At 57.8% G+C, this 18,912-nt stretch overlaps 1 protein-coding gene across 1 annotated transcript; it reads right to left on the reverse strand.

Annotated features, from left to right (window-relative positions):
- Positions 1-3,969: 3,969 nt before the first annotated feature.
- Positions 3,970-18,705, reverse strand: SFXN4 (sideroflexin 4). The gene is made up of 14 exons (XM_056120978.1): positions 18,595-18,705; positions 17,872-17,937; positions 17,365-17,439; positions 15,950-15,976; positions 15,817-15,871; positions 13,412-13,437; positions 13,018-13,071; positions 12,878-12,934; positions 12,145-12,210; positions 11,214-11,289; positions 10,429-10,544; positions 6,835-6,920; positions 5,919-6,036; positions 3,970-4,267 (listed from the first exon to the last, which is right to left on the reverse strand). The coding sequence occupies exons 1-14, from the start codon at positions 18,631-18,633 to the stop codon at positions 4,190-4,192; spliced, it is 939 nt and encodes a 312-aa protein (XP_055976953.1). The 5' UTR covers positions 18,634-18,705; the 3' UTR covers positions 3,970-4,189.
- Between the last annotated feature and the right edge of the window lie 207 nt (positions 18,706-18,912).

The following is an 18,912-nucleotide window of genomic DNA, read 5'->3' on the forward strand; positions in this document are numbered from 1 at the left end:
CCTGTGTCTCTCTCGACACAAACGAATGGTTCGTTTTCAGAAAGCTGCCTGAAATTCTGCTTTGTATTCTTCTAGGAAGAACTTTTCAATGCCTCATGAGGAACTCTCCGCTCTGAGCCAGACTGACGTTTCCCGCAGAAACTGTCCAGAGAGAGACAGCCGCACTTTCTTGCAAAAAAAAAAAAATTTTTTTTTCTTGGCCTTTGAATATTTTGCCTAGGCGGGTTTTGCATAGATTTTTTTATACTTGAGTAGATAACTTTAATATCCATATTTATACCGTTGAGGGGATTATCCGGCTAACTCGGCCGGCGGCTCCGCAGTTAACCCCGTCGCATTAACCCTGTTGCTCGCAAGGTTCTTGTGAAGAAAGATGTTGTTCATTGGGACCATGCTCATGCCTGCAGTCCCGGGGGAGGATTCGCTTACGTACTTGTTATTTCATGCAGTCACAGTCATTATCAAAGACAACTTTGTTTTGTGGACCACACTTGACAGGACTCAGGGGCTGCTCCCCACTCAGTGCTCAGGGCTGGCTGCTGGCAGTTTTCTCGGGGCACCCTGCGCGCCAAGCGTGTGCGTGTGTGCTTCCTGCTATTTCTCCAGCCCTCAGAAGGATTGTCTCCTCACCCAGTACTGTTCTCCTTGGAAATCTAACCCAGAAGAACCTCTGAAAACTATTTTGTCTGTCAGATCTTTCCTTTCTTCTCAGTGTTAGATTTTGTTTCTTCTTTTTTCTTGAACTCTGGGGCCATACGTGACAGTGCTCGGGGTACCGTGTGGTACTGGCGATCAGACCTGGGCCTCTGGAATGCCAAGCACGCACAATGCCCTTTGCCATCTCTCCCAGATGCTGTTGGGCTAAAGATTAGGAGTCCCGGGGCTGGAGTGATAGCACAGCGGGTAGGGCGTTTGCCTTGCACGTGGTCGGCCCAGATGTTGGTTGGGTTCGATTCCCCGCATCCCACATGGTCCCCTGAGCACCGCCAGGGATAATTCCTGAGTGCAGAGCCAGGAGTGACCCCTGTGCATCGCCGGGTGTGACCCAAAAAGCAAAAAAAAAAAAAGTCCTGTGGGCAAGAGAGAGCACAGTGGGTAGGGCACTTGCCTTGCATGTGGCCGACCTGGGCTCAATCCCTGGCACCCCATGTGCTCTGGAGTCCTGCCAGGAGAGGGAGTCTTCTGAACTGTGTCAGGACTAAGCCCCGAGCACTGCCGGGTGTGGCCCCCAAACAAAATAAAAGTCCTTGTCTCATCCTGGGGTAGAGCCAGGGAGGATCGGAGTAACGAGGGCGTGGCCTTGGGCAAGCAACTGAAAATTCAACCTGCACTTTATGAAAATTAATACTAACACCTTTTCTCATTTTTTTTGGTATTAATGATCAACCTTGTTCATGACAAACTTGATGCAGAAATAAAATGGAAATATTTCATACTCAATATGATGAAGAACTGTGACCTCCTTCTTCTGGAATTTACTCTGGGCCCTATAAGAATCCCTTCTGTCCCTGCAGAGGTGTAGGGGGTGCCCAGAGACCCCGCTGAAAGTTAAAGGGTCCTGGCCACGCTCCTTTGCCACTGGCTGGCTCCCGCCCCCGCTGCCCAGAGCTGACCTGACTCACCTGAAGGTGAGGGGCACTCACCTTCCCGTGCCTCCTTCAGGCCAAGCAGTGCTAGGGCTTTGGCACACCCGTGCGCGGGACTGTCTGCAGGATCCTCGCGTCCCTTCAGCTGTGGTGAATCTCCCCCTCCCCCTGTTTTTTTTTTTTTTTTTTTGCAGGGCTCAAACCTGGTATTGCTCAGGGAACCACGCAGAGCGTCTGCTCCGTCCCCGTGGAAGCCCCCTTTTAGCGGATTTGGAATTAACCCTCGCGATGGCCCAGGGACGTTGAGGGTGGGTGCAGGTGCTGGACGGTCCCTCCAACCCACAAATGTGAACTGAGCGTTGTGCTGTACCGGAACCAGTGCGGCACATGGACCTCACAGCGACCTCCAGGGACGCCGGATTCATCCATAAGACATGCAGTGGGAGGACACGGGCGGGTTCCTTGTCCAGGATGGTGACTCCTGGAAGGCTTCCAGAGGAGTGGTTGATAGCCAAATGCAATCTGAGGCCTACACTGGAGTCAGCTGAGGGACCAGCAGAGAGAAGTAGACACAGAGGCCCCCAGAGACCATAGCTGGGAGAGGACCGGGATGCTGGTCTTAAGGAAAGGCAACAGACGGGAAAGGCGAGGCTTTGAGTGGAGGCAGGGGTGCTGGGAAGCTGCAAGCTTGAAGCAGGTCGCTGGGAGCAGCGGCTGTGGCGATGGTTCAGCCGGAAGGGCACTTGCCCACAGGAGGCCGACCCCAAGACTGGGAGTGATTCCCAAGCGTAATCCCCCAGTACTGCCGGATGTGGCTTCCACAGTTTTCTCCCCTGGGGGTGGCTAGACCTGCTTTCTGAGGGCAGGAGGGACCTTGGGGGAGCTGGACTGCAGACCACAGGCAGTACCGGCAGGGGGCGCCGTTGGCCTGAGCTGGGCTAGCCCACACGCCCTGCAGATGTGTTCTGGAGCCCGGGCTCTGTGGCAGGGGCAGGGCCAGGATGATGCCCTTTCCATCCAAGGGGTTTGTGGCGGACCGGCTTCTGAGGCTGGGAGGGAAAGATGGTCTCCAGGGACAGCGAACTGCAGTGCCATGCTCCGGGCAGAGGTGACCAGACGCAGTGAGTGAGCTCATGGGCGGGAATAGATGCCCAGACTGGCCCGAGTTTGATTCCTGGCCAGGAGTTGCCCTAGAAGCACGTAATCAGGTGCGACCCCCTCCAAGTAAAGCGTTTGGCAATGCAGGGGTTTTGCTTTTAAATTTCTGTGGGGCAGGGCTGGAGCGATAGCACAGCGGGTCGGGCGTTTCCTTGCACGTGGCTGACCTGGGTTTCACTCCCAGCATCCTATCGGGTCCCCTGAGCACCGCCAGGAATAACTCCGAGTGCAGAGCCAGGAGTAACCCCTGAGCATCGCTGGGTGTGACCCAAAAGCAAAAAAATAGAAATTAGTGTGGGGAGTTGAGGGGGGGCAGTTTGGGTCCCAGACTGGTGGAGCCGAGGGCTGGACCAGGGTTAGCTGTATGCAAGGCAAGTGCCCAGTCTCCTGTACATGCTCCAGCCTCCATTTCTGCCTTTTTCTTTTGGGTCCACACCTGATTACGCTTAGCTGGGCACTCAGGGATCACTTCTGGTGGGGCTTGGACCATCTGATATACTGAAGATTGAACCTGGGTCAGCCTTGTGCAAGGCAAACACCCTCTGTACTCTCTGCCTCTCCCTCCCCCCCACCCGCCCCATTATAGCTCTTTTTTTGGGTTTAGTTTGTGGGTCACACACAGCAGTGCTCAGAAATTACTCCTGGCTCTGCATTCAGGGATCACTGGTGAGGTTCGGGGGACCGAATGGGATGCCAGAGATGGGGTCTGAGTCAGCGTGCAAGGCCAAGAGCCCCGCAGCTGTACTCTCTCCAGCCCCCCATTTTTGCTTTTTTTTTTTTCTTTTTGGGTCACACCCGGCGATGCTCAGGGGTTACTCCTGGCTCTGCACTCAGGAATTACTCCTGTCGGTGCTCAGGGGACCATATGGGATGCTGGGAATCGAACTTGGGTTGACTGCGTGCAAGTCAAATGACCCACCTGCTGTGCTATCGCTCCAGCCCCCCATTTTTGCTTTTAAGTGAGGTAACAAATCAAACTGCTTCACGGCTGCAGGCTGGAGGAGTCCTGTGGAGTGAGGAAGGGACGGGCTGGGGGCGGGAGGAAGCAACCCTGTAGGGGTGTGGGACGGATCTGTCGGGGAGACTGAGAGCCCGGGACCGGGCTGAGGGGGCCCGGTGGTGGCACTATGGCCTGCAGCTGATAACAGAAAGGAACCAAGTGGGAGGTGGTGGGTGCACAGCCGTGCTCACGCAGCCCTGGACAGTGTCCCTGTGGCCCCTTTATTCATTCAGATCCGGCACTTGAGACAAGTTTAATGGTCGTTTCCAGGGTCCTGCCCGAGGCCAGAGGCCACACAGCAGAGGCGGCCTTCACGCCTCTCAGCAGCCCTGGACAAGGCACCCACAAGGGCCGAGGGCGAGCGTCCTCTGGGCCCAGGCCCCGGGTGCTGGACACAGGGCAGCGGGCTCCGCGTGCACAGCCCGGGGTAGGTCTGCAGACCCGCCTACACGCCTCTGTTGTAGAATAGCTCCGTCTCCTCCGTGGCTGACTGAATCTCCTCCTCCAGCTCACTGCTGGGGATCTGCAAAACAGAGAAAGGACGCTTTTCAGCGGCGCTCAAACACTAATTCAAATCTGAATGTTGTTTGATTTGGGGACATACCCGGCAGTGCTCAGGGGACCCTATGGGGTACCAGGAATCAAACTGGGGTTGGCTGTAAGACGAGCTCCCTCTGCATTATACTATGGCTCTGGCCCCTATCTTAACGTTTTTTTTGGGGGGGGTCACACCCAGCGATGCACAGGGGTTACTCCTGGCGGTGCTCAAGGGACCATATGGGATACTGGGAATCGAACCGGGGTCGGCCGCATGCAAGGCAAACGTCCTACCCACTGTGCTATTGCTCCAGCCCCCCATTTTAACTTTCAAGATGAATTTTTTAGGAGGGAGGGGGCTGAGGTCCTACGTTCAGGCTCTACTCTTGGCTTTGTGCCCAGGGGTCATTCCTAAGTGGGTTTGGTGTTCCAACTGGGGTTAACCACATGAGATGCAAGTGCTTTAAGCCCTGTACTATATCTCCGGGGTTGGAGCAATAGCACAGTGGGTAGGGCGTTTGCCTTGCAAGCAGCCGACCTGGCTGACCCAGGTTCAATTCCTCTGCCCTTCTCGGAGAGCCCGGCAAGCTACCAAGAGTATCTCGCCCACCGGCAGAGCCTGGCAAGCTACTCGTGACTTATTCAATATGCCAAACACAGTAACAACAAGGGTCACGATGGAGACGTTACTAGGCCTGGTCGAGCAAATCGATGGACAACAGGAGGACAGTGACAGTGACTGTATCTCCGGGTCCTAAATATATTTTTGATGAAATTGGGCCGCCTTGACACTGCTCGATGCTTCTCCTGGAACGCCCATGCCACTGTCCCGTGAGCAAACAAACGTCTCCAAGGGGCCTGGCTGCCTGCCAGCAGGGCTGGGTGCTGGGACAGGGGCAGGCGGGACGGCCTTGGGAAAGCCTCCTCGCAGAGCCGACCCCTCCCCCATGCAGGACCCCCATTCTGCCCCTCCCTGCCAAGTCCACCTCGGATTTAAGTTCAAGCTCCAGCAAACGCCAAGACGTGCTGGGCTGGGGTCCGGAGGTGGACGGAGGCGGCTCCGGGGAGTGGGATGCGGGCTCCATGTGGTGGCTCCGGGTTCGAGCCCCCAAGTGATCCTGGACTCTATTTCCTGCCCCACTCTGGTTTCTGAGATCCTTGTCCCCCTCAAGTGGGAAACTCCCCTCCCTGTGTCCTGGTGGTCAGCCCCAGGGGTCCGCGTTAGGCACAGTGTGGTCCGTGGGGACTGAATGTTGGGGTGTGCATTATGACTGAGACCTTCAGCATGAAGTCGAGGCCACGTTCATGGGTTTAATGGTCACAGTGGCTAGCAGCTCCCAAACAGACAGAAAGTTCTAGAACACTGCCATAGTCACAGAAAAAACTGCTGGACAGTGTATCAGTACAGGCCATTATAAAACACCTTGAATAGCACTGAATATTTTTAATTTAATTTGGTTTTGGGGGCCACACCTGGCAGGGCTTGGGGGCCCAGATGGATTGCTGGGACCAAACAGGCGGTAACTGCATGTGAGGTGGGCGCCTTCACCTGCTCTCAGTTCTCAATGTTACAGGTTTACAGGAAGGAAACCGCGGGCTCTGGTCCAGGAGGGGAGAGGGTGCGGGTGGGGCCTCACCTGTCCGATCTGGGGGTACATGCTGAAGGACAGCGGCACCATCAGCCCCAGCACCAGCACCGTGCACGACAGCTTCAGGGGCCACAGCGACCACGGGAACCGCACGAAGATCTGCGACCTGGAGGGGCAGCGGCCAGCCCTAAGGGACCCCGGCGGGCACCCTGGGGAACATGCACTCCCAGCCACCAGTGGGGGGCACACGTGGGCCCGCTCTCCTGTCCCCGCCCCTGGGAGAGTCATCACCCCCTTGGCAGTCACCCTCACCCTGTACCCCACGGCTCCCAGGCCCGGCCACCACTGGCACCTGGGCCCAGCTCAAGGCAGTGATGTGACCTTGACCTCTGACCATGACCTGGACCTCTGACCATGACCTCTGACTATGGCCCCTGGGTCAGAGATATGACTCCTGTAGTAGGGAGATGCCAAGAACTGCAGCCAGGAGCAGGTGACCATCCCTTCCTGGGCTGTCCGTCACAGGATGATAATAGCTAGGGACTCACTGTCCTGGTTGCCCCCCTGGGGCCCCAGGGCACCGGGCAATGAGGAGCATCTCACCCCCTGCAGGCTGGCAGCAGCGTCCCGCCCAGTGAGCAGCCACAGAAGGGACAGTGGCTGCTTTGGGCTCTGCTGCTCCCTGGACACACGGCGATGGGGTTCCCGTGGGTCCCCAGATTGCCAAGCAGACATGGGGCCCGGCCAGTGCAGCTGGACTCGGTAGCCCCCTCCCCTGAGGGGTCCGCGGGCCAAGGAAAGACTTTTTTGTTTGTTTGGGGGCCACACCCAGAGGTGCTCTGCGCTCAGGAATTGCGCCTGCTGGCCTCCGAGGACCATCTGGGGTCTTGGGGATCGAACCTAGGTTGGCCGCAGGCAAGGCAAGCGCCCTCCCCACCTCACCCTTGTGCCAGTTGCCACTCACTTTTTCAAGAAGACAGAGAAGACTTCGGGGATAAGCGCCGAGGTCCCGAAGAGCAGCACCCTGGACGTCGCTGTGTCCTTCACGGCCTGGTGGGAGAGGGACGCGGGCGGCTCTCGTCTCACCCAACAAGCCATACAAACACGGGGTGGTGCCAGAATTTCCTCCCATCTCCGCCCGGGGTCTCTGGCTGACACCCCCCACATCAGCCAGCACAAGCAAAGGCAGCCCACCGGCAATCCAACGGGCAGTCCGCAGGAAAGTTGGAGAGCCACTGAGGGCATCCCCTCCTGGGGAGGTCCCCCCTAAAAACCAGCTAGGAGGGCCTGGCCGGGTCACAGCGTGCATCTATCTTTGGTTCATGGAGTCAAGTTTGCCGTAAAACCCCACTTGGAGCAAACACGTATAGTTTGAAACAAACTAAGGGTTCCCTGCACCCCAACCCCAACAGACACACAGAACAGCTGAATACAGTAACGAGGGACCCAAAGATAATAGGCCACAATTGTGAATGAACTAAACTTTGTTGTTACTTTTTTTTTTTTTTGGCTCACACCCATCCGGCAATGCTCAGGGGTCACTCCGGGCTCTACACCCAGAAATTACTCCTGGTGGTGCTTGGAGAACCATATGGGGTGCCAGGGACGAAACCTGGGTGAGATGTTTGCAAGGCAAAAGGCCTACCGTCTGTGCTCTCTCTAGCTCCGAAGTCAAACAGTTTAACCAAACATTAAAAAAATGAAGGAAAGGGCTGGAGCAATAGCACAGCAGGTAGGGCGTTTGCCTTGCACACAGTCAACCCGGGTTTGATCCCCAGCATCCCATATGGTCCCCTGAGCACCGCCAGGGGTAATTCCTGAGTGCAGAGCCAGGAGTAACCCCTGTGCAATGCCCAGTGTGACCCCAAAAAGCAGAAAAAAAAAGAAAATGAAGGAAAGAGGTCAGGGAGATAGCAGAGAGGAAGCGACCAACCTGGGTTTGAGCTTCGGCACCCCCCGCCCCCCCCCGTAAGGTCCCTGGAGCCCTGCCAGGAGAGATCCCTGAGCACGGAGCTAGGATTTAGCTCGAGTATTACTAGGTGTAGCCAAAAAACAAAAAAAAGAATTGCAGAGTCGAATATTTTACCATCTTCTTTCTAACACCATTACTCCTTTTACTGAACTGATTTGAGGTTGGGCCACCCCCGTGGCACTCAGAGATCACTCCCTGCTCAGTGCTCAGCCTGTGGGGCTGGGGCGGAGAGCGTGGCATGCCCGGCCCCTTTCCTGTACTGCAAGACAAGGTCTCAGGGGGTCTGCGTTCAGAGCAGGCAGCCACTGCACCCTCCTGGCCTGTGCCTCCCACCCCCAGCCCCCACTGACCTTCCTGGCTCACTCCCTTCTCTGCCCAGGCCACCAACGACCCCCAGCCCCATCACGGGGGCTATGAACAGACGCTTCCTGGAGCATCAAGGCAAGGCAACGTGCTCAACATCAGTGGGAGTAAAGGGGTTCCCTGCTGCAGGGGCAGCCAGCTCCCCTGTCTGTCTGTCTGTCTGTCTGTCTGTCTGTCTGTCTGATGTCACACAGCCCATGATGCAAGCACGCAGCTTGCCAGGCCAGCCCAGGGAGGACAGCGTGGCCCGGCTCGGCCATCTGATCAGAGGGCCCGTGACCATCAGATAGCGATGCTTGCGCATTCCTGAAACCGTAGCCAGAGGAACGGAGTCTCGCCCTGCCCAGGGACGCAGCTGCTTACGCACAGACACCCACAAGGTTCTTGAGGGACTGGTTGTCTGAAAAGATGACTTTTCTTATCTGTCTTGTTTTCCTTCTTAAAGCAGAGCAGCAAAAAAAAAACCCTTTTTCCCTAAACTGGCCATTCTGCAACACACACCAAACACTCCCGGCGAGGGGAACTAGGTTACCCAGGGAACTGGCAGGCTGGAGGGGAGGAGGCTGCTAGTCCAGGGACAAAGAAATGGCAGAGAAGGGACAGGCCAGGGCACGGTCGGAAGCGGGTGCTAAGGAACCCCCCGCAGGTTGCAGACCTGCTCCCGCCTTGGATGCAGAGAACTGGCTCCATCCCTGCCCTGTTCTTCATCCGCCCCTGGTTCCAAGGTGCGGCAACAGCCCCCAGTGCCCGGACAGAGGCTGGGTGCCTTCCTCCCCTCCCTCACAATTAAAACACTCCTGGAGTATTTTACAACAGGGATATTCAACCAGCAGGCCTCAGACCGGAGCCAGGCATGGCCCAGAAGACAAAAATTCACTCGGATTATTTTTTGTTTAGGGCCACACTCGGCAGGGCTCAGGATTTACTCCTGGCGCTGTGCTCCGGGCTCATCCCTGGTGGGCTTAGGGGACCAACCGTGGGTGAGGGACTGAAGCCAGGCTGGCCACGTGCAAGGCGCGCATGTTCCCTCCTGCACTCCTCCAGACCCCCAAAATTAAGAATTATTACAGTTTTCTTTTTTCTTTGCTTTTTGGGTCAGACCCAGCGATGCACAGGGATTACTCCTGGCTCGTGCACTCAGGAATTACGCCTGGCAGTGCTCAGGGGACCGAATCCAGGTCAGCCGTGTGCAAGGCAAACGCCCTACCTGCTGAACTATCGCTCCAGCCCCCATTAATTATTAAAAAAAATAAGGGCTCTTAGCTGATGCTAAGCTGTGGTCATCAGTTCCAGTTCCACGTGGCTGGCTGTTCGTCTCCACACCCCAGGCCAGCATAGACCCTGGCCGTGCGGGGGGTGTTTCCCGGCTGTGGTAGATGCCCACACTCATTCTGTTGTATGTACTAGTTTCTTTTGGGGTTGGAGGGTGGTGGTGGGGGTATCCATACCTGGCGCTGCTCAGGGCTTACTCCTGGCTCTGTACTCACATCACTCTGGGGGCGTTCCCTGGACCATATGGGATCTCAGGTCTCGAACTCGGGCTAGTAGGAGATCGCTTACTGGCCCCAGACAACAAAGATGAGCAAAGACTGAGGCCAGGGGTGCGACCCCACAAGCACAGCAGTGACCCCTGGGAGGACCACGTGCCCCGGACACGACAAGAACATGCACACACCCACAGCACACCCAGAGTATGAGTGAGCCCTGTCACAATGATCACACAAAAATCAGGGGGCGAAGAAAAGGTGAAAGGGAAGAAGGAAGGAATGAAAGAAATGCAGGAAAAGGGATGGAGCAATAGCACAGCGGGGAGGACGTTTGCGTTGCACGTGGCCGACCCAGGTTCGATCCCCGGCATCCCATACGATCCCCTGAGCACTGCCAGGAGTAATTCCTGAGTGCAGTCAGGAGTAATACTTGAGCATCGCTGGGTGTGACCCAAAAAGAAAAATAAAAAAAAAAGAAGAAATGAAGGGAAGGCCGGAGGGAAGGAGGGAGAAGAGAAGGAAGGAAGAAAGGAGAGAAGGAAAGAAGGGGAGGAAAGGTGGGAAGGGAGGAGAGAAGGGAAGAGGGAAAGGAGGGAGGGAGGGAGGGAGGGAGGGAGGAAGAGAGGAGGAAGAGAGGGAGAAGGAGGGAAGGGAAGGGGGAGGGGAGGGGAGCCAAGAGTCAGAGCATGCCTGTCTCTGACCGGCCATCCGGCTCCCAACTTGGTCCTGCTCCCACCTTAGTCCCGGCCTTCCTGGAGTAGCCGATGATGTTCCCTTCTCTGTCCATCACCTCGATGCCCCGCATGGGCTCCAGGCTCCGGGTGGCGACCACATTCATCCCGCTGATGTAAGCTGGGCACGGAGACAGACGCGGGGTGGGACGGAGCCGGCTAGGGAAGCCCCTCAGCCGTTATGGACGAAGCCAGAGCCGCACACGGGCCCGAAACACACGGGACCCCCAGCTCCCTGCCAACCGCCACCTTCTCCACCCTGACGTACCCACCCAGATGCACATGGGGCAGGGGAGGGAAGGGGGGGGAGAAGCCTGAGGCCACCATCCTCATCCCCCACTACACCAGCACCCCCAGGGTCCAGCCTGGCTCCCTCCCGCCAGGACTCGAGACCCCCAAATCCTGGAACTAAACCGCCAGCCCTGCTTTGCTGGAAGGTCATTTCCAAATCCCCCCGCTGACATTACCCCTCCAACTGCTGTGTGGGCCCAGCCCCCATCCCAAGCACCCCGGGGTCAGGACCCCGGCTCGTGGGGGCAGGGGACATGACCCGTGAAAGGGGGGACAATGGTGCCGACCAGCCCAGAGCATTAGCGTGAGCACCTGAGCTATCACCTGCAGAGGGGCCACGGCCAGCCCTACAGTGGCCTGTCCCAGGCTCTGCCAGAGGAAGTTAAGGGGACAGCTGAGAGCAAAGGTCGCCTGGGCCACCCAGGGTGGGATCTGGGCATCTGCAGCCACGACCCCTCATCATGGGACAGCCAGGGGATGAGCAGGACCACAGGCTTACCTAGGAGGACGGCAGGCAAGGATTTCCTCAGCAGAGTGTTCTTCAATGGAGCCTTGAACACCCAACGAGGAATCAACTGCAAACAAGAAAAGAACCTTCCTGATCTGGAACCAAACCCAGCCCACCAGGGGTCCGCACCAGGCCCGTCCAGCTGGGTCCCAGCCCGGCCTGCTAGGGCTTGCTGGGCACCATTGGTCCTCATGTCCGCTGCCTGGACCCTTCTCCCTGGTGTTGTTTCCTTATGGATATGTGTGTGTGGGGGGGGGGGGGGGGCTTACTCCTAGTTCTGTGGTACTCAGGGAGATTCCTAGCAGGCTCAGGGAGCCATATGGGATGGCGGGGATCGAACCCGGGTTGGCTACATGCAAGGCAATTATATTCAGAGTAGATCCCAAGGTAGCGGAAATTGGAATGGGGGACCCCCAAAGTGGGGGTGACATGCTCTATGGCAACGTTCACTTTACTGGAGAGGTGTCTCACCCAATCCATGAGAACTGGGCCAACACTTGTCCAAGAACCATTAGCCCCTGAGCAGTTGGGTCGGGATGCAATCCAGGTTTACTGGACTCTAGAACTTCCATTTTTAGGGGCCGGAGAGATAGTATTGGCCGTGCCTATGGCCCAGCTCCATTCAATCCATGGCACCCGGGGCCCCCGAACACGCAGGAATCACCCACACTTACAGCTGAGCAGTCCCCAAGCACACGCCCCACCCCCAAAAACAAACCCGTTTAAGAGGGAAAGTTCCTTTGCAAGCAGGGGAACTAGGGTTCTGGGTTCTGGTTTCCGAACGCAGCAAGGGGTGCTGGGAGGTCAGCCTGGGGCGCCCCTGTGCAAAGCTGCACCCCAGCGCTTTGAGCGTCTCCTCTGGCCCAGGAAAACCAGTTTAAGGGTGTGAGGGGAAACAGTCAAGGCGTTTGCCGATACCTACTCCGAAAAAGGTGGAAGAAGCCGTGACGCCCGCCCCCAGCAGCACACTCTCGATCGGGCCTCGGTTCTAGGGAAGAGCAAGAGGCGTCTCAGGAAACACCAGAGCTTTTCAGGGGGCAAGCGGGGGGTCCCCCAAGTGGTGCCCAGGATGCGCAAGGGCTGCACCGCGATGCCCAGCCAATCAGACTGTCGGGTCAGCACAAGGGTGCAAAGACATGGGGCTACTCTGCCCTGTAGGTTCCCAGGTCCCCCTGACAGTGCTCAGTATCCAGGCCCCTCTGAAAGTGCTCGGCACGCAGGTCCCCCTGACAATGCTCAGCACCCAGGTCCCTCTGACAGTTCTCCGGGCCTCCAGATTCCCTTGACAGTGCTCAGGGACCCAGGTCCCCTGGACAGTGCTCAGTACCCAGGCCCCCCCCCCAACAGTGCTCAGGTCCCCAGGTCCCCCTGACAGTTCTCCGGGCTCCAGGTCCCCCTGACAGTGCTCGGGGACCCAGGTCACACCCAGTGATGAGCGGGGACCTAGTGTACTGGGAATTGAGCCCAAGTCGGACACACGCCAGGCATGAGCCCTGACCACTGTGCTACCCTCCCAGCCCCAAACACCACGGTGGAGCCAGTGGGGGTAACTGAAACCAAGCAAGCGGCGGGGCAGTGGCAGAGGGCAGCAGGGCCTGGCACAGGGCACAGGGCCATGAAATAGGGCGGCAGGGCCCTGGGGCCTCCCCACTCACGTAGCTGGCGTTGCCGTTGGCCAGGTTGAAGGCGGTGCAGTACGTGTACAGGGAGACCTGCGGGGAGGACACGGGGAGCGGTCACATGAGGCCTCCCCAGACTCGGGGCCCCGACACGCAATTGCCACCACGGCCACTACCTGAGGCAGAATCATGGACTTGAGGGTTTTCGTTGGCAGGAGTGACAAGAACACCTTTAAAGCAAAAAGAACAAAAGCAGAGTGTTAGGAGTCTGTGGGGAGGGGGGCTCGCAGGAGCAGAGAGGCAGTTCAGGAGATGGCAGGGGGGGTTCCAGGGGGTCAGGGACGATGGAGACCCCACCTCGCCCCTGCAGGCCGGAGGAGTGGAGGTGGGGGGGTACCCCCGTCCCAAAGGAGGGGCGGGCACAGCTGTGGCGGTGTGAGTGGGTGCGTGGGCTGAGCGTGAGGGTTGATAGGGGGCTCCCTCACTATCATTCAGGCACCCGGCAGTGGGACCCTAGTCAGAGGTGGGGGACCACCTCCTCCACCGGGGGGCTGGGGGCGTCTTACTCACCATGGGCGCCGTGAAGGGCAGGAACGCTGCAGAGAGCAGAGGGAAGTGAGAGGGTGCTGAGCCCACCCTCCTGCCACCCCGGGTCTCCCCCTTCCTCCTAGAAATACCCCCCCGAGGGCCAGGGAGATGCGCAGGCCCCGAGTTGGGTCCCTGACCCCAGGTGGCCCTCCCTCTCGCCCCCAACACCACTGACCCCAACCACTGAGCCATCCTACCCTGACTGGGCCCCGGGGCGTGGCTAGGTGTAAAGCAGCACTTTGCTCGAATGAGCCCGTGGGTCTGGTTCTGGAACATGCCAAGCCCTGTGTCCAGGGCACCTAGCACCCGGCCCCTGCCCCTCCAGCGCCTCGAGCAGCAGTGGGCAGTGTTCAGGCCCAGGCACCTGGCCCTCCAGGGCCGACCCATACACAGCCAAGCGGACGATGCTCAAAGTGGTCCCAAGACCCCACAGGGGCAGCGCTTGGGGCCTGGAACAAACAGCTCACTAGTGGCTGCAACCTTCAGCCCAGGCCCCCGACCCCTGACCCCTGACCTCCACCCAGCACTGTTACTTCCAGTTTTGGATTTTTATTTTTATCTATAAGAATTCTTTCTTAACTGTGCTGGGAATCGAACCTAGGTAAGTTCACCTGGCGATGCTCAGGATTTACTCCTGGCTCTGTGCTCAGGAATTACTCCTGGAAGTGCTCAGGGGACCATATGGGAAGTCAGGGATTGAACTCAGGTTGGCTATGTGCAAAGAAAACGCCCTACCCACTGGACTATCTCTCTGGCCCCAACAACAATGGAATTTAATTCCATTGTTGTAGTGAGATCAAAATGTAATGCCCAATGCTTGCATTTAAGAACGACAAGTTCTGGAGCCCTCGTTAATGATAGGCTTTGGGGGCGTGAGGAAGCGGGTGGGATTCAGTTCAGTCTCTCCCCTCTTCACCAACGTCCCAGTTCCTTCCAAACGGGCAGACACAGCTCAGGGCCCCAACCTTGTGCTTCTCCGCCATCAACCCGAGGTAGCGCGGTGACAAGAAGCACTTGCCACGTGAGCATGTGACCATGGGTTCGCCCTCCATGCCAGTGTCCCTATAGGTGCTGAGCACGATTCCAGCAGCTCTGCTTTTGGGGGGACTCCCGTGCCCCCACAGGGTTGGCAGTGTCTGTCACGGACAGTGTGAGTGGCAAAGATGTACGATCGTTATTAGGGTCAAAGTATGACCCAGGCGAGCACCTGGGTGAGAGCCCCCAGCAAATGCGAGAACCAAGCTCCCACAAAGGACATGTGCAGTGAACAAGTGCTCCCCGAAAACCGCCACGACCAAGACAGCAAACACGTCAGCCCCATCAGTACCACCACAGGGGGAAGGAAGGCGTCAAAATCCTTCTGAAGTTGTCTCCACTGCCGGGCATCCTTCTAGGAACGAATGGACCCGAGAGCTACGGGGCGAGTCTGTGCTGGCATGCGAGAGGCCCAGCTTCAACGCCGGCACCATGGAGAGCCTAAGCGATGCCAGGGGCGACCCCAGGGCACCAAGTCTAGAGGGGCACCTCAGGCGCGGTCCAAAATCCCAAACTAAGAAATTCTTTGATGTGGGGCTGGAGTGATAGCACAGCGGGTAGGGCGCTTGCCTTGCACGAGGCTGACCTGGGTTGGCCGACCTGGGTTCTATTCCCAGCGTCCCATGTGGTCCCCCGAGCACCGCCAGGAGTAATTCCTGAGTGCAGAGCCAGGAGTAACCCCTGAGCATTGCTGCGTGTGACCCCAAAAGAAAAAAAAATTCTTTGATGAAACTAATTGTTTTTTCCTTTTTGGGTCACACTCAGCGATGCTCAGGGGTTACTCCTGGCTCTGCACTCAGGAATTACTCCTGTCGGTGCTCGGGGGTCCATAGGGCATGCTGGGAATTGAACCCGGGGCGGCCGCGTGCAAGGCATACCTCCTACCCGCTGTGCTATTGTCCCAAGCCATAAGGAAACAAATATTGAAGCAGGGGCTGTGAAGACAGCGCAAGGGGCTTCGTGTCGAGAACAGCCCCCTTCAATCCCAGCACTGCTGAAAGCGATGCCGGAGCACAGGGCCCAGAAGAGTCCCCCAAGCACCTCTCAGCCTGGCCCCCAGCAAGCCAAGATGAACTAAAAGAGCCGCAGAGAGGTTGGAGCGATAGCACAGCAGGGAGGGTGTTTGCCTTGCACACGGCTGACCCAGGTTCAATTCCCAGCATCCCATATGGTCCCCTGAGCACCGCCGGGAGTGATTTCTGAGCACAGAGCCAAGAGTAACCCCTGTGCATCGCTGGGTGTGACCCAAAAAGCAAATAAATTAATAAATAAGTAAATAACAGAAGAGTGGCAGTGTTGTCTGCGGTGGCAACACTGTCCCAGCCCACACCTGGGCACTGCCGCCAGCTCACCTGCTGGCCGGAGGGCGACGGGGATGAGCCTGCTGCTGTCGGGGTGCACCGTGGACTTCAAAAGGTGAACACCAAGGTTAGTCTGCGGCCTGGCCTTACCCGAGGGCAATAATCAGGAAGGGCTGACACTTACGAGACTTCTCTTCCAAGCTTCCATGATCTAGAAAGAAAACGTCACATTCGCTGGCTGGTAAAGTCGACTGGGCAGTCCTCTCCTCGTTGTCTCCTTCCCGGCCACCTACTGTCCCCTCCACAGTTGCTGGCTGGACCGTGTCTACCACACGCAAAACGAACCCGAATCAGTTGAGTCCCTCAAGCACCAGGCCAGGGATGACTCACAGAAAGAAAAGGACCCGGGACTGGAGCCATCATCCAGCAGGGAGGGTGTCTGCCTTATACACGGCCAACCCAGGTTCGATTCCCAGCATCCCATATGGTCCCCTGAACACTGCTAGGAGTAATTCCTGAGTGCAGAGCCAGGAGCAACCCCTGAGCATCGCCAGGTGTGACCCAAAAACAAAAAAAGAAAAAAAAGAAAGAAAAGGATCCAGAGCCAACGCTGACCGTGCACACAACCAACCCCCGTTCGGTCCCCAGCACCACAGAGGGTCCCCTGAGTACCACCAGGAGAGAGTCCTGAGCACAGAGCAGGGAATAAGCCCCGAGCCCCACCCTGTGTGGCCCCCAAAACAAAGAAATTAAAAGGATCAGAACATAATAAAAGTCCTAACTCTCGGCCCCAGGGCCACACCCATCTACGGCTGAATCCAACCCGCCAGGTGCCCGTGAGAGGCTGCATCTGAGGAGACGCCAAACTAAATGGCATCAGCAGAGCCCCAATAAGTCTGTAAAAACTATGAAGATAAGAGTGTCAAAGAGAAAGCAGAGGTGGGAAGACCGCAGATACGGCTTTGGTTCAAATCTACGGCACCACATATGGTCTCCGGGCACTGCCAGGAGTCACTCCTGAGCACAGAGCCAGAACAGTCTGAGTATACCACCGGGCATAGCCCAATCCCAGTTCTCAGCCCCACCCCACCCCCACTGCCCAAAAGAACAAAGATGAGGGCAGGCTGGGAGGATGGTGCAAAGGGCTGGAGTTTAAAACTGTGTGTGCAGGACCACGTGGTCCTCAAGCCAGAGGCAGGTCCCAGCATCGACCAGAGAAACAGCTCCTGAGCACTGTAGGGGGGACCCAAAAACCAAACCAACACTAATGCAATTTTCTTCTTCTTCTTCTTCTTTCTTTTTTTAAATTTTTGCTTTTCGGATCACACCTGGCTGTGCTCCTGGCTCTGCACTAAGGAATTACTCCTGGTGGTGCGTGGGGGACCACATGGGATGCCGGTGATTGAACCTGGGTCAGCGTGTGTTTTAGGCAAAATGCACAGCTATCACTCCAGCCCTGATGCAGTTTTCAAAAGCGGATCTCTGGGCAGTGCTTATCATGCCACAATCCCACCTGATTTTAGATCATCTCAGGCCAGGCCAGTCAGCCAGTGCGACCAGCACTGACCCAGCCCGTCCACCCGAAGATCAGGAACATACCCGGGGGTCTTCCGAGTCGAGTTTGAAAGCCTCTTCATTTGTTAACAGTATTTGCCGCGATTTTTCAATTTTTTCCTACAGAGAAGAAAAGAGTGAAGATGGCTTCATTGCTCTGATTTTCCCAGATTTAGGAATGACACGCTCTCTGGCTCTCAACTTCACTGCCATGGGCGACCAAGGCTCCACATGGCCCAGTCTTCCAGCCTTGTCTGATGGGCCCCCACTACCTGCCTGGTCACGGCATGAGGGGCCTGAGGGGACCCCACAGCAAAAACAGGGCTGGCTAACAGGCCCCTCACCGGGCTCCGCCTCCCCTCCAAATGCTCCCCAAAGTGTGCTCTGCCCCCGGGGAATTCTCCCCAAACGCATCTGCGGGTGGCATACACCTCTCCCAAATGAAAACCCACGGTCAAGATGACCAGACTTCAAAGGCTCTCAAAATAGAGGTCTCCCGTTCCAGAGCAAAACGTTAAGATTCACTCTTTCCGAAAACAAGAACATACTTACGATGGAGAGGACCAGATTGGTAGGGTCCAAGAGCTCTGTCCACAGAAGAAATCTCTGAAAAAAGGACTTGAGAGGGGGGAGGACCAGGGAGGTCAGTGGCAGCGGGCACCCAAGAGGGCTGGTGCTTCTTGGGCTAACTTCTCTCGGGGGAAGCGGCTAACTTCTCTCTGGAGACCCTAACAGTGCTCTGGGAGCCTCTGCTTCTACCCGCGAAGCTCCAGGGATCCTCACTGCAGCTCCCCGACCCCCAACTGGTGGGGAAACTGAGGCTGGAAAGGGCTCGTGAATGCATTTTCCACCCTGGAACGGGCCTCTGCCGGGCTCTCGGCTATCCTGACTCCAGGTACTAGATGACGGTCTGCTGAAAGGTCAATATTCTGCTAATATCTGTTCATAATCTCCGGGGCGGCGCGCTCAATCAAGTGCGCGGTCTCTCCTCCCCGGTTCGACGGTTCGGAGGGTCCTATGGGCTGGGCTGGGGTTGCCACTGGGCAGTCGCGTCGGGGCTGCAGGGAGGACGGCGTCCCGCTGCCCCTCCGCGGGGACGCAGACCCAGGGGCCCCGGGGGGCAGCCCGGGCGGCCGCGAGCAGCGGGCGTGGCCTCCGCGTCCCCTCCGGGGGGCTGGCGACCACGTGCGCGGCTCAAGGTCACCAGGGTCGCCCGGGCCGGCGGCCGGTCCCCGCGCCCCCCGCCCGCCCCCGGCGCGCCGAGCCCGGGCGTACTTGGCGTTCGACGATCCCGAAGCGCACGTTGGGCTCCATGCGGGCGGCGGCGCTGCAGCCCGGAGCCGGCGGCCTGCGCGGCCACCCTCCTCCCGCTCCCCTTCCGGCCCGACGCGGCGGAGGCGGGGCCCGGGGCCGGCGGGGCGGGTGGGGGGAGGAGGAGGAGGAGGAGGAGGAGGAGGAGCTGCAAGAGTAGGAGGAGCTGCAGGAGGAGGAGCTGCAGGAGGAGGAGCTGCGAGAGGAGGAGGAGCTGCAGGAGGAGCAGGAGGAACTGCTGGAGGATTCGGAGGAGGAGGAAGAGAGGAGGAGTTGGAGGAG

The sequence above is a fragment of the Sorex fumeus genome, unplaced genomic scaffold (genome assembly GCF_029834395.1).
Source record: "Sorex fumeus unplaced genomic scaffold, SorFum_2.1 ptg000043l, whole genome shotgun sequence".
Lineage (NCBI taxonomy): Eukaryota > Metazoa > Chordata > Mammalia > Eulipotyphla > Soricidae > Sorex > Sorex fumeus.